The following is a 24,654-nucleotide window of genomic DNA, read 5'->3' as shown; positions in this document are numbered from 1 at the left end:
TCTTGTATGTTTATTCTTGACCTGGTGTTTAAATGCCAGTCCTGTATGTTAAGCAGAGAACACCAGACCACCTCCTGTCTCTTCCAGTATTGCTTTCCTACTGCTGTTTTACTGGAATATTTCTGTCTCCATTCTAAAGCAAAGAACCCTGCATTTCCAGCGCAGAACTTGGTTTTCATCTTTTAGACCATATTTCTGCCCTGAATCCTCAGCAAGACTGAGGTTCCTCTGTGGAATCCCTCAGCTGGCCGTGCTCAACAGTGCCATCTGAAGCTCCCTCTGTCCTTCTCCCCCTCCTCTCCTCTGGGGGCACTCACTCTGGGAGATGTTTGTCTGGTGGTAAAGCTTGTAATTCGTAGGATAAGTTGGGATGGTCTTGAAGGACACTGGAAGTCTCTTCTTGGAGCTAATGGTGGAATTGTTGACCTCATTTTCATCCTGGGTAGGAAAAAATAAAGTGCCTTTAAGTAAGTTATAGGAGAGGTTGATGGCCTCTGGCTAAAGAAAACAGAGGCCACTCCCTGTTAATTTATATCTCATGGATTAAACTGATATAAAGAAGAGTGTTTCTGACAGGAAGGGCTTTGTGCCTCTGTTGCACTTGCCAAAAGCACTTGGGTGTTTCCAAAACTCTTGCCCTGTAGTCTTGGTCTTTTGCTGGCCAGGTGAGAACTGGGGTTGGGCTGTGCAGAAACGTGTGGTGTGTCACTCAGCTTCCCAGACATTCCTGCAGGATGTCTCCATTCCCCTGTGGGAAGCGTCCTGGCTCATTCCTGAAATCCACCTGCACCACTTGTGCCTGAACTCGCAGCATTTCTGTCGCCCAGGAGCTGTTCCGCAAGGTACGAAGCATCTTGAACAAGCTGACGCCCCAGATGTTCAACCAGCTCATGAAGCAGGTGACAGACCTGACGGTGGACACGGAGGAGAGGCTGAAGGGAGTCATCGACCTGGTCTTTGAGAAGGCCATCGACGAGCCCAGCTTCTCCGTGGCCTATGCCAACATGTGCCGGTGCCTGGTGACGGTAAGAGGTGCCCGCGGCACGGGAGCTCCTCCGGGCAGGGTTCAGCAGGGGCTGCTGGGCGGTGACAGGAGCTGCAGGGAGCCGAGTTAAATGTTGGTTTGGGAGTGGAAGTAAGAATAATTAATGTGGAGTATCGGTTTGTTGGCCGTGCCCAAGGCAGAGGGGTTTGCTTGGAGCAGTTGTTGGGAGTTGAGGACTCCTTGCTCCACCTGGTCACAAGGTGAGTCATATTTGGGGCGTTCATGGAATCACAGAAGCATGGAATAGCATAGGTGGGAAGGGGTGCTTAAAGCTCTTCTCGTCCCACCCCCTGCCATGGGCAGGGACAACTTCCACTATCTCAGGTTGCTCCAAGCCGAGTCCAAGCTGGCCTTGGACACTTCTGGGGTGGGGCAACCAGGGCTGCTCTGGGCACCCTGTACCAGGGCCTCAGCACCCTTCTGTGTCTGTCAGTTCCAAGGGAGCTCAAGATGAGCCAGGCTTTGCACAGATCATTCTCAGAGGTGAATGTGGGACGAAAGAGCCCCCGTGTCCCCAAGTCCTTCATGACTTGCAGTGAAGGAGTATGGCTTAAGTCTTCGGCACAGAACAGGAGTGTTTTTAAGCAGGGGGTGTTTTTAAGGGATGCTATGGATGGAAATGTAATTCATCCCCGGGCAGAGGTGGCGTCAGCCAGGTTTGGAGTGTGACTTACATCTGCAGTATAAAACTCCACTGGGAATCCTGGTGTGAGGCTTTACTCTCACAGCCTTGCAGAGCCACACAGCTCAACATGAAGAGCAAAATCAATTGTTATGGGTGACCCCTCCTCTGTGAAGTTTATCCCTATTTCTGCTTATGTTTTTCTTCCTTCTCACTCCAGCTGAAAGTGCCCATGGCAGACAAACCTGGGAGCACGGTAAATTTCCGTAAGTTGCTGTTAAATCGCTGCCAGAAGGAGTTTGAAAAGGACAAGGCTGACGATGATGTCTTTGAAAAGAAGCAGAAAGAACTCGAAGCTGCCACCACTGTAAGTGGTGTTTTTCTCCATAAGTTCTCAGAGCTCTCTCAGAAAATTATTTCCTTTTGAGACAGCAGTTGATTTGGGGGGATTTTGGAGTTGAGACTTTCATTCTGTCACTGTGCCTGAGGATAATAAAAAATATTTGCCTTGACAGTAGGTTTATCCCAACATCTTTTTGGGCTTTAGGAGAAAAAGAGTGAACAATGTCTATGAACATAAAACTGGACCTTTTCAAGAGTTCTGTGCGCTGGGAACAGCAGAGCTGTTTTCCTGTTTTACAGCCGGAGGAGAAGACGCGGCTCCATGACGAGCTAGAAGAGGCCAAGGACAAAGCCCGGCGAAGATCCATCGGGAATATAAAATTCATTGGCGAGCTTTTCAAGCTGAAGATGCTGACGGAGGCCATCATGCACGACTGCGTGGTGAAGCTGCTGAAAAACCACGACGAGGAGTCTCTCGAGTGCCTTTGCCGCCTGCTCACGACCATTGGCAAGGACCTGGACTTTGAGAAGGCAAAGGTGGGGCAGGAATGGTAGCGAGGGATGAGGCTCTCTGGGCAGGGCTGGAAAAATGGGTGTGGAGCGTTTTTATTTGAAGATTTGTTTTTTCTTCAGGAATTTCCATATGGCATGAGGAAATCATCCACTCCTCTGTGGAAGTTTCATCATGACCTGGCCTCGCTCCCTGCTCTGTAATAGATTCTGTATCATTTTCAACAGTGTTCTCCAGTTGTTATTTCCAAAGATTTTATCCAAACATGCAGCCCAGAAATGCACAATGTTTACTTTTCCCAAGTTGAACGTCCCTCTTCCTTTGTAGTTCCCAAAACATTAATATTTCCAGTTGAAGGTTTACGTTGCCTACAAAAGCCACCATGAAATGTATTGTTCAGGTTAAATCTAGAACACCTTCATTAACTGGTCCAAACCCCACCTGAGCCTCGGGGGTGCTGTGTTTCGTGTCATCCTCGTCTCCAGTTGTGCCGGGATGTGGCAGCCATTCTGCAGCTGCAGCGCTCCTGCAGCCTCCTCCCCGTTTTCCAGCAAATACATCTGTAGCACGGAGCGTTGCGCACTCCAAGAGCTTCTCTTGGCACAGACACTCTGCTGCTCCTTCACAAAAACCTGGCTTGGGATAAAAACTCGAGGGTTTTGCCAGGAATCAGTGGGACTCGGCTCTGGGATCAAATGGAGCTGATTGTGTTCAGCTGCCCCAGGCAGGGAGTTCCCTCTCCACTCACTGGATCTCAGGGATCACAGAGGATCAATCCTGAGCCTTTAGGGGAGGGAATTTCCCAGCCTGTTCTGTGAGCATTGACCAAAACAGCGTGGTTTATCCGCAGCGCCAGGCTGAACACCCTGCGCTGTGAACGCAGCTCCAGGCGCGGCACCAGCGCAGGGTTCAGCTTCTCCGTGGACTTTGGGAAGAAAACCAGCTCTGACTTCCAAGCTGGGGTCAGGCTGGGCAAGGCCTGGCTGCTGTTTTGGTCTCTTTGAGCACTGTGAAAGCTTTTTGAGCAGCACATTTTGGTGCTCTGCACCCTCGAGGCATGGTGGGGCACTGAGAGAGAGAGCAATTCCAGATAACCTCTGCCCTGTCTTTGGGATTGCTTATTTCTGTCAGGACTGAGAGAATCCTTCTTAATGGGGTAAACATTATATATGTGTTTTTATTGAAGCTGAACTGTTAGTCATAGTTTAATTAAAACTCCTGAACAAAGTCCATTGGAAATATTTCCCCATCATCCCTAACTTTGGAAGCATTTGCTCCCAGAGCTGGAACTTTCCAAGGCAAGACCAGACACAAATTTTAATAGATATTTGTTGTTGTTGTTGTTTGATTAACTACAAGGACAAGGGTTTAGCTGTTTTTAGTGAAAGGTGAGAAACGTGATAGAAAACTGCTCTGAAACTCTTGTTTGAAATAACCAGAGGCCCTGTTTTGAGAAAAAGGCTTTTTAGAGCTTGGTGGGCCAAATTTAGACCTAACAGGAGCTTCTCTGCTGATCCTGATTCATGTCTTAGTGTGAACCTATTGGGATTCCACCACATGACGATTTTCTGGATGAGAAGGAGTTTGTGAGCTGAGCCCATAAAACTGTTCTTGCAGAGAGACCTAGAGCTGCTGCTCAGTCTGGCCCGGCTCAGCTCGGGGGATGAACCACGGAATGATGTGTCTTAGGCTGGTTTGGTACCCATTTTGTTTCTTGAGCCAGTTTTTCTTGGGCTGAGGTGAGCACACAGCTGATTTGAGGAGAGGAAGCTCAGGTTGAGATATTTTTAATGGATATAATGTTTATTATGTATATGCAGAGGTTGTAGATGGTTTGTGTAATTGAAAACCCAGGGAAAGTGTGTACCTGCACATAGTGCCTCATCTCCTGCACGTGCTGCCCTGTGCACCCTCCAATCCATGCTGGAGGAGTGTGCAAGACCCAGCACTCACCTCTCTGGAGAGCAGCCCTGTGTCCCCAGTGTTTCTGGCACAGAAATCCCAGAATTCAGGACCCACTGGGTGCCCCTCGAGGGAGTGTTGTCATTTTCCTCCCCAGCGTGCTGATGATGTTTTTCTTGTCTAGCCCCGCATGGATCAGTATTTTAACCAGATGGAGAAGATTGTGAAAGAGAGGAAAACCTCTTCAAGGATTCGGTTCATGCTTCAGGATGTAATAGACCTAAGGCTGGTATGTCCTAGCTCCAGTGAGTAAAAGCATGAAATTGTAGAAGCCCAGACTGGTCTGAGTTGGAAGGAACCTCAAGGATCGTCCTGTTCCACCCCTGCCCTGTGCAGGGACACCTTCCACTGTCCCAGGGTGCTCCAAGCCCCATCCAGCCTGGCCTTGGGCACTGCCAGGGATCCAGGGGCAGCCACAGCTTCTGTGGCCAACCTGTGCCAGGGCCTGCCCACCCTCCCAGGGAAGAATTTCTTCCTGCTATCACATCTAGCCCTGCCCTCTGGCAGTGGGAAGCCGTTCCCCCTGTCCCCAGTCCCTCTCCAGCTCTCTTGGAGCCCCTTTAGGCCCTGGAAGGGGCTCTAGGGTCTTCTGGGGCTTTCTCTCCCCCATGTGAACGTGCCCAGCTCTCATGCCAGTCTGTCAGGTTCCCTTCCATATCAAGGCTGGATAAGCTCTCATGCAAGAGGAGGGATTCACAGCTCAGGTGGGATGTTAAGGGGGGATCTGTTCCCCTTCTCCCCAAAGTCTGGCTGTTCAAAGCCAGGAAATGTCTCCATGTTGTCCTGGGGCAGTACACGTGCAGTGCAGGTGAAGATGTGACCATGGGTGGAACAAACCTTCCCTGCACCTCTAATTTCTCCCCCAGGGGAGCTGCTTTGGGTTGTGTGGAGGCTGAAATCACCATTTTGGCTGCAGGCAGATAATTGCCCCAAGAGCTGTAAATGAGGCTGCAGCAGGATAAGGGACAGTGTGGTCATTCCAGGGCTGGAAGGTTCTGGGCACTGCATGGCTGAAAAGACACATCAAGCGAGGAAAGTGTTTTTGGAGTGCCTGCTGCTCCACTCTGCAGGATTCCTGTGTCAGCCATCACCATTCCTGGAGTGCAGAGCACTGTCTCCACTTAAAATCAGTCACTTCTTGCTTTTTTTATTTTCAAGGTTTCGTTTTTCCCTCAAGCTTGGAGGAAAGGCTCCCACAAAGGGTATCAGTCATAAACAGAGGGTGACAGCAGCTCTTCTCTTTCCTCTGAACCTTGAAAGAGAAGCTGGGAATGTGCAGGCTGGGGGTTAACGTGTCCTAAATTCAGTCAGGTCCTCGCTGCAGTCTCTGTACCCGAGTACAACGCTCTGCTCTCTGCTGGGATAATGTCCATAATGTGTCCCAGCTCCACAGGACTTTCTCCAGCCCCTCTAAGGCGTGACAGGGATGGGAGGATTAGGCCTCGTTCCCAGTGTTCAAATTCCGTGTTTGAGGCTCTCCTGGAAGTTTCCCTGAGCATGTGTTTGGGTTTTTTTGCTTCTTCCTCAGTGCAACTGGGTGTCACGGAGAGCAGACCAGGGCCCCAAGACCATCGAGCAGATCCATAAAGAAGCCAAGATTGAAGAGCAAGAAGAACAGAGGAAGGTGCAACAACTCATGACCAAAGACAAGAGGAGACCAGGTAAAGTAAAAGCCAAGTTGGCTGCTCCTTTCACTCATTTCACATCCAGTGGCCTTAGAGGGAATTACACATAAAAGAAAAAAATCTCTGAGTTTTTTTTTTCCCGAAGTGTCATGAGCAAAGGGAATTGGGGCCTGATATGGAAGAGGCTGGAAAAGGAACAGATCTGCCATGGATTGGCTGTGGGGATTTTCAGGGGCAAATCTCATGGGTGCAAATAACCAACCACAGGCCACCAGTGCTTACGAGTTCCATTCATGCAAACCGTGTTTGATTTTGTGACAGGCTGCCAAAAATCCATTCTAACAAGTTAATGCTTAGGAGTCGGATTTGCCATCCATTCTCATGCACTGCAGAATCTCATTTAAAGAGGAAAACATCTCATTTCAGGAGTAACTGTGTTGTCTTTAGTTGTTAAAGTCATGAGGTGCTGACTCAGTGTGAAGGAGTGTTTTGGTGTCACCTTAAATTGCTCCTGGCCCTCAGGGCACTATCTGAAGATGAATTTGGAGTGACTGGGAAAATGAAGATTGGGACAGAGCAGAGCAAGGAGAAAGTAATTTTGAGGATTCTTTAATACTAAGGATTGTCAGATGAAAGTGCTTTGAAAACAGGGTGTAAAGAAAATAGATACAGACTTTATTTATCCTAAAAGTGACACCAGGACAAGGTGAGGAGCCTGGGAATGCCTGAGGGGCTCTGTATCAGACCAGCCAAGCGCTGCAGGAGTTGTGTCAGGGAAGGAAGGCATCTCAGCTGCTCCTTCCGTGAGCTGGTGAACGTGCAGCAGGCACAGGAATGCAGAAACTGCAGCCAGGAGCCGTCCCTTGCAGAAGCAGCCCTTGGAAGCAGTGGGAGCTGGTGTGTGCAGGCTGTTGTGTGAGGACACAGGCAGGCAGGCTGCTTTGTCACGTCAGTGTGGAGGCTGGTCCTGGGCAGGACTCGGGGCACTCCGAGCAGTGGCGTGAGCTGAGGGTGGCTCTGTTTGTCATCCTCAGGTGTCCTGCGGGTTGATGAAGGCGGCTGGAACACTGTGCAGGGGGCAAAGAACAGCAGAGTGCTGGACCCCACCAAGTTCCTTAAAATCACCAAGGTAGGTGCCAGCACAAGCCTCCTTCAGGGCGATAAAACATCTGTTAGTCCAGGAAACGCCGGGATAGTGTGTACAGGTCAGAACTTGGGGCTGGAACACTTCAAACCCTCGGAGTTCATACTGGGTGTAAATCAAGCTGTGTTATCTTCTGGATGTTCCTGTTCTGTCCTGAGGAAAGGAGGGTGCAGACTTTCTTTCTCAGGTTCACAGTGTCCTTTTGGTAATCTGGAAGCTCTCACAGTGGGAAAATCCGCATTTTATTCAGTGATGAAAATGTGAGCCAGAGTGTTGTGTGACGTGGAGATGCAGCACAGCACCCGTGTTCCATGGGTCTCAAACACATCACCTGGGGGTCTCAAACACCTGCTGGAAATCCTTGGCTGCCCCAAGTTCTTGAGACGTATTCTGATACTGCTCCTCAATAAAACAGGGAGAGAATCCACTTTGATGTGTCACAAACAGCAGCACTCCAGACTTAGGAGGCTCCAGTAGAATGGGAAGAGCTTGTCTGCTTTTAGAGGTTTTGCAATTTGGTGGCACGGTTGCATCCCCCAGTGTGTGATAAACTGTCGTGTTCGTCCTCCATATGAGCATCTTCCTGTTATTTCACCATTAGACTGCTGGAGTTGGGACAGTTTTCCAGGCTGCAGGCTGGGCAAGTTGGAGACTTCTTCTTTGTCAAACTTCAGAACAGCTCTGGGTTTTCTTGCCAAGGAAGTCTGGCTTGCATAAATCATTGACTCCTAAATATTCCCTTGTCCCACTTAATGCCACTCACCCTGAATTTTTACACTCAGTGCCTGGATTCTTGGAGAGCTGTAAAGCAGGACCTGGCCAGACTGCAGCCCTTATGCAGATCCAATCAGTTTGTTCCTTCTGAAAGTCATAAAACAGTCTCCAAAGCTTCATTAGCAGGAGATGTTCAGGTCCTTCTGCCTGGGCTTACAGCTCACCTGGGAAAAGCTGTTCTCCTTTGTTCCATACAAATGGAGCTGGTTCCACAGCAGCTGCTTTGGAAGGAGAGAGGAGCTCCCCTGAGATCTGTGAGGTCACAACCTCCTTGTCAATAAATTCTCCACTGAACATTGTAAAATCAATGTTCTTTTCTTGACAGACACCGCTTCTTCCCTCCAAGTTCTGCAACCTGTTGTCCTTTGCCCTCTGGATTGTTTGGTGCCCTGCAGATCCCCCAAAGCCATGACTGGAGAGTTGACAGGCAGTGAAACTGGTTTTACACATCACAAATAATCTGAACATTTTTCAAATATGGATATACTGAGTTTCAGATTTCCCAATAAAAAGAAGCTCCTGCTCACTGTGAATGTCTCTCACTGACTTTTGGAAAAGGCTCTTTGTGATGCCCTTTGTTGTTTGTGTCCTCTGTCTTGGCCCACGGTTTGGTCTTCCAAAAATATGTAAAGTGTATTTTGGTGTTCACAAGACTGGGATTGTTGCCAAAAAAATCTCCCATTTATTATTAAACGATATGATTTGCCCTTGTAATTGTACGTCCTGGTGTGTTTTACAGCCCACAATAGATGAGAAGATTCAGCTTGTGCCTAAAGCCCAGTTGGGCAGCTGGGGGAAGGGCAGCAGTGGTGGAGCCAAGGCAAGCGAGATGGGTAAGTCAGGATGGACCCTCACCCTCGGCTTTGCTGCCAAGGAGCAGGTTCAGGTGGGCTTCACAGAACCATGGAATGTCCTCAGCTGGAAGGGATCCGCAGGGATCAGAGTCCAACCCCCGGCCCTGCACAGACACCCCAACAATCCCACCCGGGCATCCCTGGAGCGCTGTCCAAAGGCTCCTGGAGCTCTGGCAGCCTCGGGGCTGTGCCCATTCCCTGGGGAGCCTGGGCAGTGCCAGCACCCTCTGGGAAGAACTTTTCCTGATGTCCAGCCTAAACCCTTCCCTGGCACAGCTCCAGCCCTGCCCTGGATCCTCTCCGTGATCACAGCAGAGATCAGAGCTGCCCCTCAGGAGGAGCTGCAGCCCCCACTGAGGGCTCCCCTCAGGCTCCTGTCCTCCCCTCTGTGTGTGAGCTCCTGCCAAGAAGGGTTGAAGTGGGGCAGGAGCAGCCTTTGCCCTGCAGCTCTGTCCCCATCACTCTGGCTGAACTGCTCAGTGATGCTGAGCTGTCAGCAGCTCCTGACCTTGTTGCTCTGCTCTGTGTTGTCTCCACAATCTCCAGACTCCTTGCGACCAAGTGCCACAAGTCTGAACAGATTTTCTGCCCTGCAGCCTCCAGTCTCCCCAGTATCTGCCTCATCTGCATCTTCAGAACTAGAATCTCGCAGGGCCTTAACGAGGTGAGTGTGGCTCCATCACTCTGCACTGCTGCTTGGCACCCCCTGCTCTGGGCACCAGTGCTTGGGAAGAAGAGAATGCTTTCCCAGGAATGTCTGGGTCCTTTTCCCCCTCTGAGTTAGCTTTGAGCACACCTGTGTTTTATAATATCATAGGAGAGAGAGAGGTGGAATTAATTTTTAAATCAATTTTGATGAATGTTTTAGTTTCCACTTCGCCCTTCAGCCAAAGGTAGTTGTGTTTAACAGATTAAAAACTCTTCAGGTAAAATGTAGTAATAAATGGGTTGGATTTTTAATGGCTGTGGATTCAGCCAGGTCAGTAGGTTTATTTATCCAGGAAAACACACCTAAAACCTGGCAGAAATGCAGCATAAACCCCTTCCCAGCAGGTGTGACCTGCCCGTGCTCTCACATCCAACAAAAAGCTGCAGAGTCTCTCTCTCACTCCAGTTCCTTCAGGGCTGCAACCACACCAGCTTGGAGCATGAAACCCTCAATATTAACCCTTAATAATTTAATAACTTTGGACACATTTTATAAATGTACAGTTCATTTAAAATGTCGCTGGATTTTCCTTCCAGTGCACACAAGCTGCTGAAGTGTTTTTCTGGGTTGTGTCTCTAATGTTTTCCCTCCTATTTCAAGTAAAACTTGGGCTTACCTGGAAATTATTCCATTTTGGCATCGTTTTGCCCATCTTACCTATTAACACAGTAGGATAGATTGTTGTCACCCGTTGTTTGGGAGGTATTGTTCAATAAATGAGTAAAAAATACAACTCTCATGGACTCACCGGATGCTTTGGGTTGGAGAGAGTTGAAGGATGACCCGTTCTCACCCCCTGCCATGGGCAGGAACTCCTTCCACTATCCCAGGGTGCTCCAAGCCCTGTCCAGCCTGGCCTTGGATACTTCCAAGGATTCAGGGGCAGCCACAGCTTCTCTGGGCACCCTGTGCCAGGGCCTCACTTCCCTCACAGGGAGGAACTTCTTTGTTACATCTAATCTAAAGCTCTCACACCATTTCAAAGTGAAACAGCGTTGTAAAATTCACTATTCTATGTATGAAATGGGTGCTGTAGAGCATTGCTTTTCCGTATGTGCTCTAGGAAGCATCAGCTGTGCCAGTCCACCCTGGCTATTTGTGTTCATGCATCCCTAGAACCCAGTTAATTTTGGTTGTAGGTGCAGCTGTAAGTAATGGAGTCAGCAGTCCTGTGGGGCTTGGGGGTGGTTTTTCCCTGCAGTGAAGCAGAGCCTTTTCTAACCTCTGTTTTTGTTGGGCAGTCGCGGGAGCACGGGCAGGGAGAAGAATGACAAACCTCTGCCACCTTCCCTGGCCCGGCCCAACACCTTCCTCCGGGGCAGCAGCAGCAAGGAGCTGCTCCTGGACAACCAGGCCCAGGAGGAGCAGCGCAGGGAGATGCTGGAGACGGTGAAGCAGCTGACAGGAGGAATGGAGATGGACAGGAACAGCACCGAGGCCGAAAGGAGCAAAGCCAAGGAACCTGGTAAGGGCTCCTCTGTGCTCGGGGCGTCTTGCTGAACGTGTGGAAAGGCACAAGGCAGAATCTGTCAGGAGCAGGACAGGTGTCTGTGCAGCGCACTGTCAGGCTGCTGCAGCTGGGGTGCACCTCCCGGAGCTGGGGGACACAACTGAGTCAGGCAGGCCCGGGCCTCGGCCCTCTGCCATCTATCCCTCCATCCTCCGTAGGATCCAGTGGGGTCGAAAGGCTGCAGGTGCCAACACAACATCACCCCGTGGCATTGTCTTGCCTCTTTTATCCTGTCATTGTCCCTCTGGCTTCTGGGCACAAAGTCCCCCAGACCAGTGTCAGTTCTTCAGGAATGCTTCTTCAGTGCCCAGTAAAGCCACATCGACCCTTTGCAAGCATTCCCCGTGCCCAGGGCAGAGGTTTGGGTCTGGGACAGGTGGTGCACAGCAGCTTTTTAGTGTTGTTGCCAGCCCTCCTTCCGAGCCGGCCCTGGTGACACCAGGGTGACACATCTGTCACCTTGTCAGTCCCGCAGCTCCTGCTTTTCCCTCCCGCCAGCCTGGGCTGATCTGTTACTGGGAAAATGGGGACAGTTAGGGTGGTGTTCCCAGTGGACAGAACCTTTCTATTAAGGACAGCGTTCAGCTCCTTCCCTGGGAAACATCTGGAAACAGCTGCAGTGAGGGAAACACCTCGACTGCCCCAGCACAGGCTTATCCCAAAGCTTTGGAATGTTGTGAACAATCCTTGGGGACCAGGGTTTTGGGATGTGATTGGGAGATTGCCTTGGGCTGCTGCCCATCGCAGTCAGCCTATTTTAATTATTTAATGTTGGTGCAGAGCTTTGAAGGTGTTCGACCTGTGCCACTGCCAGCTGTGATCCTGCAAGGGCAAGTTACAGAAATACTGGGAGTTCATATGGGGGGAGAGTAGCCAGGAAAGAATTGCAGAAGCCCAGAATGGTTTGAGTTGGAAGGAACCTTAAAGCTCATCCAGTTCCAACCCCCTGCTGTGGGCAAAGGACTCCTTCCACCTATCCCAGATTGCTCCAAGCCCCATCAAAGCACTACCCTGTGCCCAAGGAGGGCACAGGGACACGCCTGCCCTAGTGACTTCTGTTCTCTAAAATGCCGATTTTCCTTTTCCAAACATTTTTTGTTGTTATATTTCCACCAGCCAAGCCAGAAGCTCCCCCAGCTCCAGTGCAAGAAAAGCCTTCACTGTCAGAAGAGGAAATAGAGAGAAAATGCAAATCTATCATTGATGAGTTCTTGCATATTAATGATTTTAAGGTAAGCAAGACGAAAACCTCACTTAATAGAAAGCTCTGAGGGCTGCCATGATTTCTGGCCTGGCTGTGTCTCTGTGAGCCCAGCCCACACAGAGGCAGCAGAAGTGACAGGGTCAGACAGAATCCAGGCAGCAAGAGCAGCTCCATGAGCACTTTCAGGACAGGTGTCTCCCAGGCTTGTCTTCTGCCCTGCGGGTTATAGGAAAAAAAGCCCAGCCTTTGTGTTTTAAGTAGCAAGATGGATGTGTATCTGTCATGAATCACTGAGTAGCTCCATAATACCAACAATTTTGGAAGCAGAAAAGCTAGTGGGAAAATAAACAGAGGTTTTCATTTAGTTATCAAAGCATGTGCTGTTCTGATCTGGAGGCAGATAAAGCAATACTAAATATTGAACAAATCACTCCAGAGGATCTTTAATAAACATTGGAAATTACTGAGCAGCTGTCATCACTTCCTAGTTAAAAGGTTGAAATTTTGTTTCCCTTGTAAATGGGATTTTTTAGCTCGTCCTGGGAGTTTGCAAGAAGTGTTACATTGGCTGCAAAGCTGCTTCATTTGATCTTTCACTGAAATAAATTTTTAAACCTGCCAAGTCTGAAATGGCAGCACTTGGGAGTTGCTGGTTTAGCACCCTAAAAGCAGAGTTGCTGCTTCCATTTCACTGGACTTCCAATTAATAATTGGAAAGAGGAATATTGTCATGATGGATTGTTTAGAGTTCACAACTAGTTATTGGGATAAATTATTAAATACTTCGTTTGGAGAGGAAAAACCTTGCTCTGCTTTCCAGCGAGCTGGCCTGTGACCCAGGGGCTGGTGAGCCAAGGAGTCTCTGCTCTTTTCCCTGCTTAGGACAGACTCCAAAGGCTCCCCCTGTGATGAAGGAGCCACTTTGGTTCCCTGTTTGCAAACACAGCGATGTGTTTCTGTGGCTGGCTGCAAATGGAGCTGAATTGCATTAGACAGGGCAGGGCTGGTTAAAAGTCCATGGAATCGTGGCAGCTCCTTTGCATCAGGAGTTACTTGGTACTGGGGAATTCTTGGTGCTCTTCAGGTGCAGCAAAGCTCTGACTAACTGCTTAAACTCATCTTCCTGCAGCCACCCATGAGTGAATTCCTGCCTTTGCAGGTGTTTGGTCCTCAGAGTGTGCCCTGAGCCTGAACTCACACTGCTGAGCAGGTGACAGCAGGGCTGGCCAGCAGGGTTCTGTGTGTCCTGGGACAGCAGGATCTGTCTGATGAGCTCCACCCTGAGCACGCAGGCCGGGACCACCGGGCTCCTGACTGCAGGAAAAAGCCTTACAGGGCTGAGGAAACACAGCTGGGGCTGCCAGGGCTGGGTAACTCAAGGCATCACCAGTCACAGAGAGGTGTCTGTGGTCAGGAAGGTCGCTGAGATCTGTGGGCTGGACTCAGAAGGTCATTGGAAGGTCCTTGTGATCGCAATGCAGATTTTTGATGTGGGACTTTGAGAGCTGCTCTCGAAGTTTCTTGGTGTTTTCTTTGTTTAAGTTGCAAAATGCTTAAATCAGAAAGTGGGGGCTTTAGAAAGGAGAAGTCTTCCTCCAAGTGCTCCCCAGCTATTTTCTGCTTCTTGATGGGCTGTGGGTTTGTAACACAGGCAGTTGTGCCAGGTCAGACCAGTAACAAATCTGACCTGATACCCTTTTTTTGACTTGGCTTGATGTTTGATGCAGTAATAGGTGTTTTGGTGGCACCCAGAAGACAATCCTACCATTTCACAAAGCAGCCCTGGAATGTGATTGTGTATTTTAAAAATTGTTACCTGAGTGGTATAAATTCCATTATTGCTGTTACTGTTGGTTTTGTTGTTATTATTATGTGATGAGGTTCCACAGTCTAATTTAGCACTTTGCCTGACAGCCTCACTAAATTCTCATTCCACTAAAAATCCCCAGTGTTACAGTACTCTTGTGCCACGTTTTGGCTGCTTTTCAGTTGAGGGGTGACTGATGTGTGTCGTTCCACAGGAGGCCATGCAGTGTGTGGAGGAGCTGAGTGCCCAGAACCTGCTGCCCGTGTTCGTGCGCGTGGGCGTGGAGTCAACGCTGGAGCGGAGTCAGATCACCAGGGATCACATGGGCCAGTTGTTACATCAGCTGGTGCAGTCAGGAAAGCTGAGCAAGCAGGATTTCTTCAAGGGGTTGGTATTCTGCACGGAGAATCCACAGATTGTTTTCCTCAGTGTTTCTTGCAAATGGATGCTGTGCTGCAGAGAAATTATCTCCCACCTCGTTTTGGTATCTTGCCCTTTCCACACATTCTTTTGGAAGGACTGTATCATCTGGGTGTATTTATAAGGAGTATTATTGTTGTAATACATTTTAAAGCGTTTCAGATGCTTTAGTGAACATAAATGTGTTCATATTTATATCAGCTTTTATTTCGAAGCAGATCTAGGTGTCTGTTTAAAAGTGGGTGTTCAGATCCCTGTTCTGTGCTGCATTTCTCCCTGTTTGCCTTTTGCAAATCCCTGACAGTGAGAATCCTTCACACAGCATCGGTAGCTGGGAGCTCTGGAGCCTGAGCTCCCGTGCACCCAGAGCCTCAGCCACCCTCCCAGTGGGAAAAGGGCTTCACCCACACAATGCCATTTCTCAGGATGTCAGCTGGAGCGGCCGAATCCTCGAGGGGCTGAGGAGGAGCATGCAGCACATGGGTTGGACCTGCCTTGAGAAACCCAAGTTTCAGCTGCTGGTTCATTTCAGCTCCCTGAGTTTTGTGTTCCCAGCCTGGTGTCCCTGTTCCCATGGAGGTCCCTGGCAGCACTCGTTCCTCGCTGGGGTGCAGAGCAGAAGGGTTAAAACAGCAATAATCACAAATGCAGCAGTGGAGGAGCAGATGAAGTAACCCTTTGGTCCTGAGTTTCTGAGGAGTTGGCTCTGTCTGGCTTAAATTTGAATCGCTGCACCCGTCTGAAATTCTGTCCCTGAATTTCATCCAGCTCACAGGAAAGGTTTAGGTAGCCTGAGCTCAAAACCTTATGGAACAGCTGAAATCTATATCCACAGGGAATGCATCCACACAGCACTGATGGTCAGAGGGACTCGTTTGAGGTGATACATCCTCAAAATGTATTGTGATTAAAGCTGTTCTCGAGTTTCCTGGGGTTTGGATAAGTGGACCTTGATGAAATATTGGGATCTGTGCTCTGAATGTGCCATAAACAATGTGAAACAACTCCTGAAGATGAGGAAAGGTCGAGTGGTGTTCAGTAGGTGCTGAAAACACCAGAAACCATCTCACTTACTGACACAGGAGAAGTGACCATGTGATGAGGGATCACAGGATGAACACTGGTCCCAGCCCACGTCTGGGGAGATGCACAACAGGAAAACAATTTCTGGCAGAAAGGCTGGAGGAGCAGCAGAGGATGCAAAGAACAAAGCAGTGGAGGTGTCTTCTGGTTTGAAACATGAGAGAAAATGTGTATTTATAGTCACTAAACAGGACACAGGAGTTTTCAAGGATTTTGGGGAGAAATGAACCATGACAGAAACTGGCAGGAGAGCAGAAAAATTACCATCTCCCAGGCATGGGAAGTGAAGCCCCCTGCAAGGGTTTAATGGGAAAGAAGAGTTTTGAGCCATTCTGGAAAAGTGTATCACTGGGGAGCAGTCCTATAATTCCTGCTGCAGACAGAAACTCTCCTGAGCTGAGCTGAGCTCTTCCTTACAGACATTTCACTGCTTACCTTACATTTGGAATTCTGTTAGGATTAACCCCCTTCCCTAAACGTTTGGATATTTTTAAGAAAGTTTCATTTACTCGATGGTTTATATATACAGACAAAAATGCTTTTTAGTTTTATAGATTTTACTGTTTAGCAAATTATTTGGTACTGGGATATAAGAATTATTATAAATAGAGGTTTCCTGGATGTATCTGTTGGATCTACAAAGTGGTGTCTTTTCCACATATTCTCCATGTTACTGCATGGAGAAATCCAGTCATGGCAGTTTGGAAGTACCAAAAGCATAAAATGGCAATAGGCTTTTTGTTACCTTTGTGATTCTCCTCACTCCTCTCACTCTTTACTCCTGTTTCACGTTACAAAACATTTTTGAAGTGCAGATCTCTTGGAAGGAAATGTCTCCAGTTAAATTTTATTTAATACTCGATGTTTTTTCCTCTTTCAAAAGTTTTTCCGAGACCCTAGAGATGGCGGATGACATGGCCATAGATATACCCCATATCTGGTTGTACCTGGCTGAGTTGGTGACCCCCATGTTAAAAGAAGGAGGAATCTCTATGAGAGAACTTATACAGTAAGTGATGTTTTCCCAGCTGTGCCTGTAGTGTTTTCTCAGCGTGGTTCCCATCAGGAGCTGATGGAAAGCTGGTTGCACATCCTTGGGTGCCCACACCGGCCTGAGAGCTCTGCTGGGAAGGGAGCTTGCTGCTTGCACCCTTGGAGAAGGGTTTCATCCATAAGTCTGCTGCTCGTTTCATCTGAGCTTAAAAATATCCCACTGCAGTAGAGTGGAGTCATTTGGGAGCACAGAGGCTTTGGGAATTAGACTTGCAGAGAGTGAGGTATCACACAGGGGCTGTGTGGCTCAGAGGGGTAACTGAAGGAGGGCTAGGGTGGGTGGCATATTTGGAATAAATTCTCCCCTTTGAGGGTGGGGAGGCCCTGGCACAGTTTGCCCAGGGCAGCTGTGGCTGCCCCATCCCTGGAAGCATCCAAGGCCAGGTTGGACAGGGCTTGGAGCACCCTGGGATAGTGGGAGGTACCCTTGCCCAAACGGTGAGATTCCATGTCTCTACCACCTGGACACTGCCTTAAGGCACAAAATCTTGTCTGCAAGACCAGAAACCATTTCCTGGACCAGAATTCCTGTCTTTTCTGTCTGTCCCTACATATTTGGGGACTAACTGTGAGCCAGTTGAATGGTTTCTATTTCTATTACCAGTTTATTAAGAAAATAACAGTCTTTTCCTTCTACCCAAATGCAGCGTCCCACAAAAATGAGTGGATTTGACGTTAAATATAACTTTTTTTTTTAAAATGTAAAATTCAAGTCTTTGTAATTAGCCATATTGTGAGAAGGTCACTGCATCACTAAATTTCTTATCAGTAGTGCTGCATTAATCAAATCCTTCCTGGCAGAAGTTAAAGGTGATTCCTGCCTCAGTTTGATCACTACCCTTGGATTTGCATTCCAAATAGAAGCTATAAAGGAAAAACTTCTGTTTTTCTTTCATTCTAGAGAATTTAGCAAACCCTTGCTTCCTGTGGGAAGAGCCGGCGTCTTGCTTGCTGAAATCTTGCACCTTCTATGCAAACAAATGGTGAGTGCCCCAGTAGTCCTGTTCTCCGGAGGGAGGAGTGGATGCAGCGATTGTGTTCATGCATGAAACCTACACCATTCCCATGTGAGGACATTTAGGGATGGGCCAGCCAGTCCAGATAACTTAGGAAACCTGCCTCGCACCCCCAGTTTCCAACCAAGCCTTACGAGGTTCCAAAAAGTTGAGTTAACTTTTTGTTTTCTCATCGCTTTTCCCTTTTGCAGGTACCTTTGCACCTGGCTTCTCCCAGAAGCTAAGAGTGCTGAAATGCTGCAAGAGGGACATGCTCAAGGGATTTCTGGGCTGACCAGAAGCAGCAAGTGCCGGGAATCTTGCGAGAGAACTGTTCTTGCAGACCGGAGAGGTTCTCAGGGTTCGGATAAGCTTCCGATGGCCTCAGACTGCTGTGTGCTTATCCAAACTAAACCTGCCGACTCTTGAGGTTCACTCAGCACTGGGGTAGTGACACCTCCTCACCCCGTGACTCCGAGAGCTCTCTTTCACACCTCACAGCTGCGTGTCCAACCAGTTTGGTGGTTTCCCTATAACTCATCTCCGGTTTTGTCTTTTTTTTGTTTTTTTGGTTTTTTTGGTTTTTTTGAGCCAGCTAAATCCTGCACTTTGGATAGTGTCTATTTCCAACCCTGTAAAATCCCTCACTTGCCTTTTTTTATTATTTTTCAAGCATGCATTCAAGTAAGGTTGAATGTTCCAGGAGCATTTCAGTCCAACAGTGCAGAGTGACTTTTTATTTATTTACTTTAGTCTTGTGCTCGTTTGGAGAGTCAAATTCCATTTTTTTTTTTTAAACTGTGAAAGAAAAGCTGCTGTGCTCTGGGTGTGGAAGCACAGCCTTGGGTCTTTGTTTCTGCCACAGCTTTCTGATCTGATCTTGTCCAGGCCAAGACTTGGACTCAGGTATTTCAGTGTAACATCAGCCATCTGATCCAGATCTTGATGGGTCAGAGCAGGAACTATGCGCAGTGGGCTCTTAACAACCTATATCGTAAACTGAAAATTGTAATCTGCTTTGTAAACTTTAAATCAGGCTGCATTTCTCAGCTTGGTTTAGGCTACTCAGTGATCTCCTGTGAGCAGGTGCTGTAAGGCGAAACTTTGGCAAAGCGTTTGGGTGAAAAGAGCTGGTTGTGCTCAGCGTTTTTATTCCTGTCAGAACCGTGTATGTCAGAACTGTGCTGTCTGAGGCAGGAGGCTCAAAGGTCAGTGTGACATTAGAGGCTGCAAAAGGCTGAACTGTCTGTGCTCAAAGGCACTGCTCTCAAGGTTTGCATAAACTCTAGGAATTGAAGAGAGAATTTGGGATTACGTGCCTGAGTTTGAGGCATGGTCTCTGGGCAGAAAACAGCGTGTAAATGAGGAGCTTTCTCAAAGGAGCAGTTTGCCAGAGCCTTACTGTTAGGGCAAGGGAGTGTGAGTGACAGAATCAGTCAGGAGAAGGATCTGAGTCACTGGTGCCAGCTCTGTGTCAGGCCGTGGGAAGTGACCTGTTCCACGTGTCACTGCTCCTGGGTAACCTCGGAGGTCATTGTGAGCCCCCCGTGTCACTTCTGCCTTGCCCGTTCCCCGTCACGAGGCGCTGCCCACCTGAGAGGACGTGCGTACCCGGGGGGATTGCACACGTGGTTTCTCTTGCACGAGGTCTCCAGATGTTCTCACTCATTGCTGGGTGTTTGTTGGGTGGCTGAACTGTCCTTTATTCCTCCTGACACAGCTGCACCATTCCGGCCCCTGTGAGTTCCTGGGGTGTCCCTCAGCTCCTTCAATAGACAAACCGTTTGTGTTTCAGAGCCATAAGAAAGTGGGAGCCTTATGGAGAGAGTCTGGCCTCAGTTGGAAGGACTACTTGCCCAAAGGGGAGGATGTACATACCTTTCTCATGGAACAAGTGAGTTCAGATCATTTACTTGATCATCCTGTTTGTTCATCCTCTTCCATCCCCTTCTTATCTGCAAGTTGGAATATGGGGTGAGGTATCTCTAAATTGGGGTGCATGATTTCAGCACCACCTTTCAAAGCACAGGGAGGACAAACCTGTCCCCACTGCTCCCAGACATACATCTCCAGTCTCCTGGCTTTCTCTAGGAGACCTGTTTCTCCAGCTCGGAAAAAAAAACATTCAAAAGTGAGTTTGGGGGCAGGGACGGACAATCTGCAGAAGTGCCACAATTGTAGCAGTTATTCGCTCATCCCACCTTGGATTATGATCCTGGAGGGAGGCAGGACTGATGGAGACACCTCACGTCTTGCTGGTGCTGCTCCTCAGGAAGTCACTGTCTCCCTTTGGAGCTTCGAGTGATCCACTGCCCTGTTCTGGCACTTTGGAAGTGCTGCAGGAAATGAAATGACTGCCATGGCCTGGGCCTTGCTGAAGGGACTGTGGCTCTTCTGTCACAGTTTTCAAGGAATTGGGACATTGGCTGCAATTCCTTTGAGCCAATGCCAGCTCTGGTTGTTGCATTCCAGCCCCTGTAGCTCCAGCCAGGCAACACACACTTGATTTTCTGCTCTGCTGTTGCAGGGCTGGAGCTGGCTGAGGTGCCTCATTGTCTTTGCTGAATAATGGAGTCCCCACGTGTTTGTAAAATACTTCCTAACCTTTGGAACAGGGAATGTTTATATTGTTGGAACAATGACTGAGCAGCTGAAAGATGTCAGGAAGCAGAACTAAATGTAGTTTCCTGCATCAATCTGGTGTAATTCAGCCTATGAAAGTACATTTCACTAATTCTCATCGTCACGTGTGGTGTTGCAGAAGTTGGAGTTCACGGAGTCTGACTGTTCCAGTTCCTCAGAAGCACTTTCAGAGAAAGAACTCTCTGCAGAAGAGCTGAACAAGCAGCTGGAAAAACTCATTGTTGAGGACAAGGCGAATGATGAACAAATCTTTGATTGGGTAGAGGTACAAAGAGATTTTCACCCTCCCTGCAGAACGTTTAAACTGCTTTTGTAAATATATTCTGGTGTGAACATCTCAGGGTATGGGACGTTGTGAGGATTTGGTCTGTGCAATCAACACTTCCAAAGAATTAAAATCTAAAATATAATCAGTATTTTAAGAGTCAGCTTCAGGAAGGAAGACTTTGAGCCATATTAACTGTGTAACCTTTTAAATACTGTAGACTTTCGGACACTGAATATCCTGCTTCTGCCACTTAGTACATTTTAGATGTACACTGTTACATCTTTTCTTCAGAAAATAGGGAGGAGAACCTTCTCACTACTTTTTTTCCGACATGACCTCTCCAAATTTCCCCCTGTAAAAACATCCTGGGAAGTCTCTGAGAGCACCTTTTCCCAGTGCACTGGGCCAGACACTGGAAGAGAAAATAAAAATAAAGGAAAAAAAGGGGAAAAGGCCTGTCAACCCCCTGGTCTTTACTCTGTCTCTGGCTACCTTCTTTAACTCAGATGTTAAGTGTCTGAAATTATACCCAACTTACACATTTCCATCTGTGCTTACACTAAATCTTGGTCAGCTTCAGTTCAGTTATTTCTATGGCAGAGCAATGTGTTAGAAATGTCATTTTTCCACTGCTGTTAGTGGAGTTGAGAGTGGAATGAAAGCAGCACTGAAAATCTGGGATCACCCACAGGCTCTTTGGAGCCTTGGACGGGTTCCACAGCCATTCCCTGAATTTCTTTTACAAAGCAAACAATCTCCACCCAAGGAACACGCTGTAAAGTTTGTTAGAAAAGCCTAAAACTCTTTGAAACTGTGTAAGGCTGTTGCAGGAGCCCAGCGTGGTTGGTTGGGTTCTGCAGACAAACAGCTCCTTGTGGGAGGCATTCGGTGGCACAGGGATCCCCTGGGAACTGCTGCTGCCTGTTGAGTCCCTGAGGGAGTGTCAGGGAGGGAGTGGGGGGCCGAGTGCTGCAGGGGTGAGCTGGGTTTGCGCTGCAGCAGCAGCTGAGCCTGAGATTTCAGCGCTGGAGCTGGGAAGCGGTCGCGCTCCTGCGAAATTTTAAATTTAAAGTAAATTTGAAATCAATTTACTCTTGATTCCAGGCTAATCTAGACGAAAGCCAGATGAGTTCACCTACATTCCTTAGAGCTTTAATGACAGCAGTTTGTAAAGCAGCTATTATAGGTGAGTAACTTGCAACGTAAACACCACACAAACCAAATTTGCAGAGGATTATTTGGTATTTTCCGGGTTTATATCACATTTCCCTGCCCTAGACTGTGTTTTAAGGCTTCTCCATCATTTGGGATTGTGCCCAAGAGCAAGGTGTCCCTTTCCCATGTAACAGCCGGGTGCTTTCCTGGGTGCCGTGTTGCTGAGGTGACCCTGGTGTGTCCCAGTGGCTTTGTGTGAGCAGGGGTTTCAGACAGCGCTGGTAATGCCACGTTGTTCATTGATTTTCTTAACGAAGGTGGAAATGACTGAGATCATCATTAAAGCAATTAACACGTCCGCTCCCGTGTCAGCAAAGATGCGTGGGCACCCAGCGTGGGCTGCGGGAAGAAGCCAGTCTGGGGTTCAGGCTTTTAGGAGTTTTATATCCCAAGTTCCAGTTTTGGAAAGCTGGTTTATGTGGATTGCCTGTACAGCTGGAAATACAGGAAAGGGAGGGCTCCCAAGTCAGACACGTGAGCCTCTGAACCTCGGGCGGGGGCTGTTGAGTAAAGCACTGCAGCCAGAAACAGCTGCTCGCTTCACTTGGTTTTCTTTAACTTTACTGTTGCCTTCTGGCACAGCAAAAAGTGGTGCTTGTAAAGGGTCTGGTTCTGCTCTGAGTTGTGATTTGAGGGAGGGAACGGGCTGAATTCCACCGTGTGAGGGAGGTGAGGGACAGCCCAGCTCCTTCCTTTCCCTGGGAACTGGGAACAGAACCTTGCTCGTGCCATCTAGTGTTAACAGAGACACGACACAGGACTTGGTTTCCAGTGTTTAAGGGTTCCCTGTTGTGTAAGGAAAATCATCCTCTGGTTTAAATTTTGACCTTGCTGAGGTGAGGGTTATTTTTTTTCAAAATATCTCTTAATTGGGTTGCATGATTTACTTGAAAGTTGCTGAATAATTTATCCTTGTGACTGACAGACTTCTAATGCATATTTTTTATATATTCACTCTTTCCTGTATCATGTGCAACTTATGATTCTGTTTCTGCCCTGGTATTTTTAGAAAAAAAAATTTTTTAAAGAAACCTTCTAACCTTCTAAATGCAGTTGCCTGTGGAGACACAATTTGCACTCCAAAGTAAGGTTGTGCTGCTTCTGCGTGTGTTAGAGCTGCGGTCACTGCAGGCAGTGGTTGAACATGGGGAACTGTAAGGACTTCCAGAAATAGCCATTAACCAAAAATTCTTCCTGTTGTTTCTCATCTTCCTTTTCTTTCCCCTCTAATCTGTGTTTGTGATTGCTGTTTGCATAAATAAAGGCAGTCAAAGACATCCTGTTGCCGTGTGCCAAGCTGACCCTCTCTCCTCTTCCCCTCAGCGGACTCTTCCAGCTTCCGAGTGGACACTGCTGTTATCAAACAGAGAGTGCCCATCTTACTCAAGTACCTGGACTCAGACACAGAGAAGGAACTACAAGCACTTTATGCACTACAAGCATCAATAGTAAAACTTGATCAACCTCCTAGTAAGTGTTACCTCTGTGCTGGGGATTTGAGCCCGCATAAGGGAAGAGGGGTTCTGTGCGAGACTGGAAGAGGATGTACTTCTCCTTACCTTTGTAGGCAGCAGATGAGGGAAGCTGGTATGGGTGGGGTCAGCTTGTACAGATCCCAGCTTTTCAGAGCAGCTCAAGTTCCCAAATGATTGGCCAGAGGCTGGCTCTTCTTTTGGTTGCTCCTGTGAGCAGCCACACAGAAGGAAGGACACACCTCAGTTGATAAAAAGAGAGCAAAAAAAGAGCAGTAAAAAATAATCTTTTGAGTTTGAAGTAGCTGGGCATGTGACAGCATGGGTGTTGTTATTGCATTACTACTCCACAGATGTTTGTAGGCTTGGAGGGAATGAGTTGGTCCACTGATGAGTTTTGTCCCAGAGATGCTACAGAAAACTCTTGTGGGACAAGAGGCAAGGGAGTAGCCAGAGAAACAGGGATTCCCAAGGAATCTGCAGCACAAAATCAAAGAGTGCCTCAAAACATCCAACACGATCATCTTTAGTGTCCTTTATGGCATTAGCTGGGCATTATCTCTCCTGATGAGCCACAAAAACCCAGGGTTGGAGGGAATCCAGATCCGTGGTCCAGAGGCTGCTGTGGGTCCTGCTTGCCAGCCCATCTCTAGAGAACGTATTCCCAGCTTTCCCTCTCCTCTGACACTGTCAGAGGGGTCGGTTTTCCCCCTCACCAGAGTGTGAGCAGCCAGGAAGCAATAACTGAGTAAGAACCCTTTGTTTTCCTTGTCTCTCCACCTCCTGTGCCAAGAGGTCTTATTAATCCCCTTATGTGCAGCCGTGTGTGTCCTCGGGCACCGCTGACAGATGTTCCCTCCCATCCTTCCATCACTGCAGATTTGTTGCGGATGTTTTTTGATTGCCTGTATGACGAGGAGGTCATTTCGGAGGATGCCTTCTACAAGTGGGAAAGCAGCAAGGACCCGGCAGAGCAGAACGGGAAAGGAGTAGCGCTGAAATCTGTCACGGCGTTCTTCACGTGGCTACGGGAGGCTGAAGAGGAGTCAGAGGATAATTAAAACTTAAAATACAGATTTAAAACAAACAAACAAACAAAAAAAAAAAAGAAACAATTTAAGTATTTTTTTAAAAAGTTTCACATCTTCGCCAATCACAGTGCAGCAAGGCCAATTCTCTCTCGCAGACCCCCCTTGCCCCACACACGCACGAGTGGGAGAGGTAAAACCCGATAAACACCGAGGTGATCATGGAGGCAAAAAGGTACTTGAAAAAAAAAAAACCCCACAAAAGTAAACTTCAAACCTGAGGGCGGGAGCACTAAACCAAAATACATGTATTATTTATAGAAAATATTTTCTGTTTTAATCTTTTTCTTTTCTTTTTAAACAAGGAC

The 24,654-nt window shown here is 48.1% G+C and overlaps 1 protein-coding gene across 16 annotated transcripts in view; it reads left to right on the top strand.

The window, feature by feature from the left end:
* The window catches only part of EIF4G3 (eukaryotic translation initiation factor 4 gamma 3), a 141,819-nt gene extending 117,500 nt beyond the window's left edge, over window positions 1–24,319 (top strand). For 15 of the 16 annotated variants that reach the window (XM_040084802.2, XM_040084793.2, XM_058423347.1 and 12 more), the window contains 18 exons: window positions 828–1,025; window positions 1,888–2,034; window positions 2,310–2,546; window positions 4,607–4,711; window positions 6,011–6,143; window positions 7,142–7,236; window positions 8,765–8,858; window positions 9,426–9,543; window positions 10,830–11,053; window positions 12,215–12,330; window positions 14,324–14,496; window positions 16,496–16,621; window positions 17,567–17,648; window positions 19,456–19,554; window positions 20,422–20,568; window positions 21,676–21,757; window positions 23,110–23,256; window positions 24,138–24,319. In XM_040084802.2, the coding sequence (XP_039940736.1) occupies window positions 828–1,025; window positions 1,888–2,034; window positions 2,310–2,546; window positions 4,607–4,711; window positions 6,011–6,143; window positions 7,142–7,236; window positions 8,765–8,858; window positions 9,426–9,543; window positions 10,830–11,053; window positions 12,215–12,330; window positions 14,324–14,496; window positions 16,496–16,621; window positions 17,567–17,648; window positions 19,456–19,554; window positions 20,422–20,568; window positions 21,676–21,757; window positions 23,110–23,256; window positions 24,138–24,319 (2,505 nt within the window). The other variant, XM_058423357.1, reaches the window with a different exon arrangement.
* The last annotated feature ends 335 nt before the right edge of the window (window positions 24,320–24,654 follow it).

This window comes from Hirundo rustica, chromosome 22 (assembly GCF_015227805.2).
Source record: "Hirundo rustica isolate bHirRus1 chromosome 22, bHirRus1.pri.v3, whole genome shotgun sequence".
In the NCBI taxonomy this organism is placed as follows: domain Eukaryota; kingdom Metazoa; phylum Chordata; class Aves; order Passeriformes; family Hirundinidae; genus Hirundo; species Hirundo rustica.
Note: the sequence above shows the minus strand (reverse complement) of the source record. Positions and strands in the feature narration are given on the sequence as shown.